The sequence below is a fragment of the Fulmarus glacialis genome, unplaced genomic scaffold (genome assembly GCF_000690835.1).
Source record: "Fulmarus glacialis isolate BGI_N327 unplaced genomic scaffold, ASM69083v1 scaffold31446, whole genome shotgun sequence".
In the NCBI taxonomy this organism is placed as follows: domain Eukaryota; kingdom Metazoa; phylum Chordata; class Aves; order Procellariiformes; family Procellariidae; genus Fulmarus; species Fulmarus glacialis.
The window spans coordinates 1,921-2,188 of record NW_009220524.1 but is presented as its reverse complement, the minus strand read 5'-3'; the positions used below and the strand labels follow the sequence as shown (position 1 = coordinate 2,188).

The 268-nt window shown below is 67.5% G+C and overlaps 1 protein-coding gene across 1 annotated transcript in view; it reads left to right on the top strand.

Moving 5' to 3' along the window:
- Positions 1-268, top strand: part of LGI3 (leucine-rich repeat LGI family, member 3) — a gene marked incomplete at its 5' end in the record, with an annotated part of 1,535 nt that overhangs the window by 287 nt on the left and 980 nt on the right. The window contains 2 exon segments of the mRNA XM_009580794.1: positions 1-86; positions 158-267. Coding sequence (XP_009579089.1) covers positions 1-86; positions 158-267 — 196 coding nt within the window.

Below are 268 nucleotides of genomic sequence, written 5' to 3'. Positions count from 1 at the left end.
CGCCATCTTCTGCAGCAGCCCCGGGCAGTTCGAGGGGCAGCGGATCCGGGACCTGGCACTCAGTGACTTCCAGTGCATCACCACGGGTAAGGGACCGCAGCCACCCGTCACCTCACTCCCGGGTGCCCGGATCTTCACGTCCGCCTCTCCCCTCCAGATTTCGTGGTGCACCAAGTCCTGCCCTTCCAGTCGGTGTCGGCTGAGCCCTTCACCTACGCCAGCGACCTGTACGTCGCCCTGGCACAGCCCGGCGCCAGCAGCCGCGCCA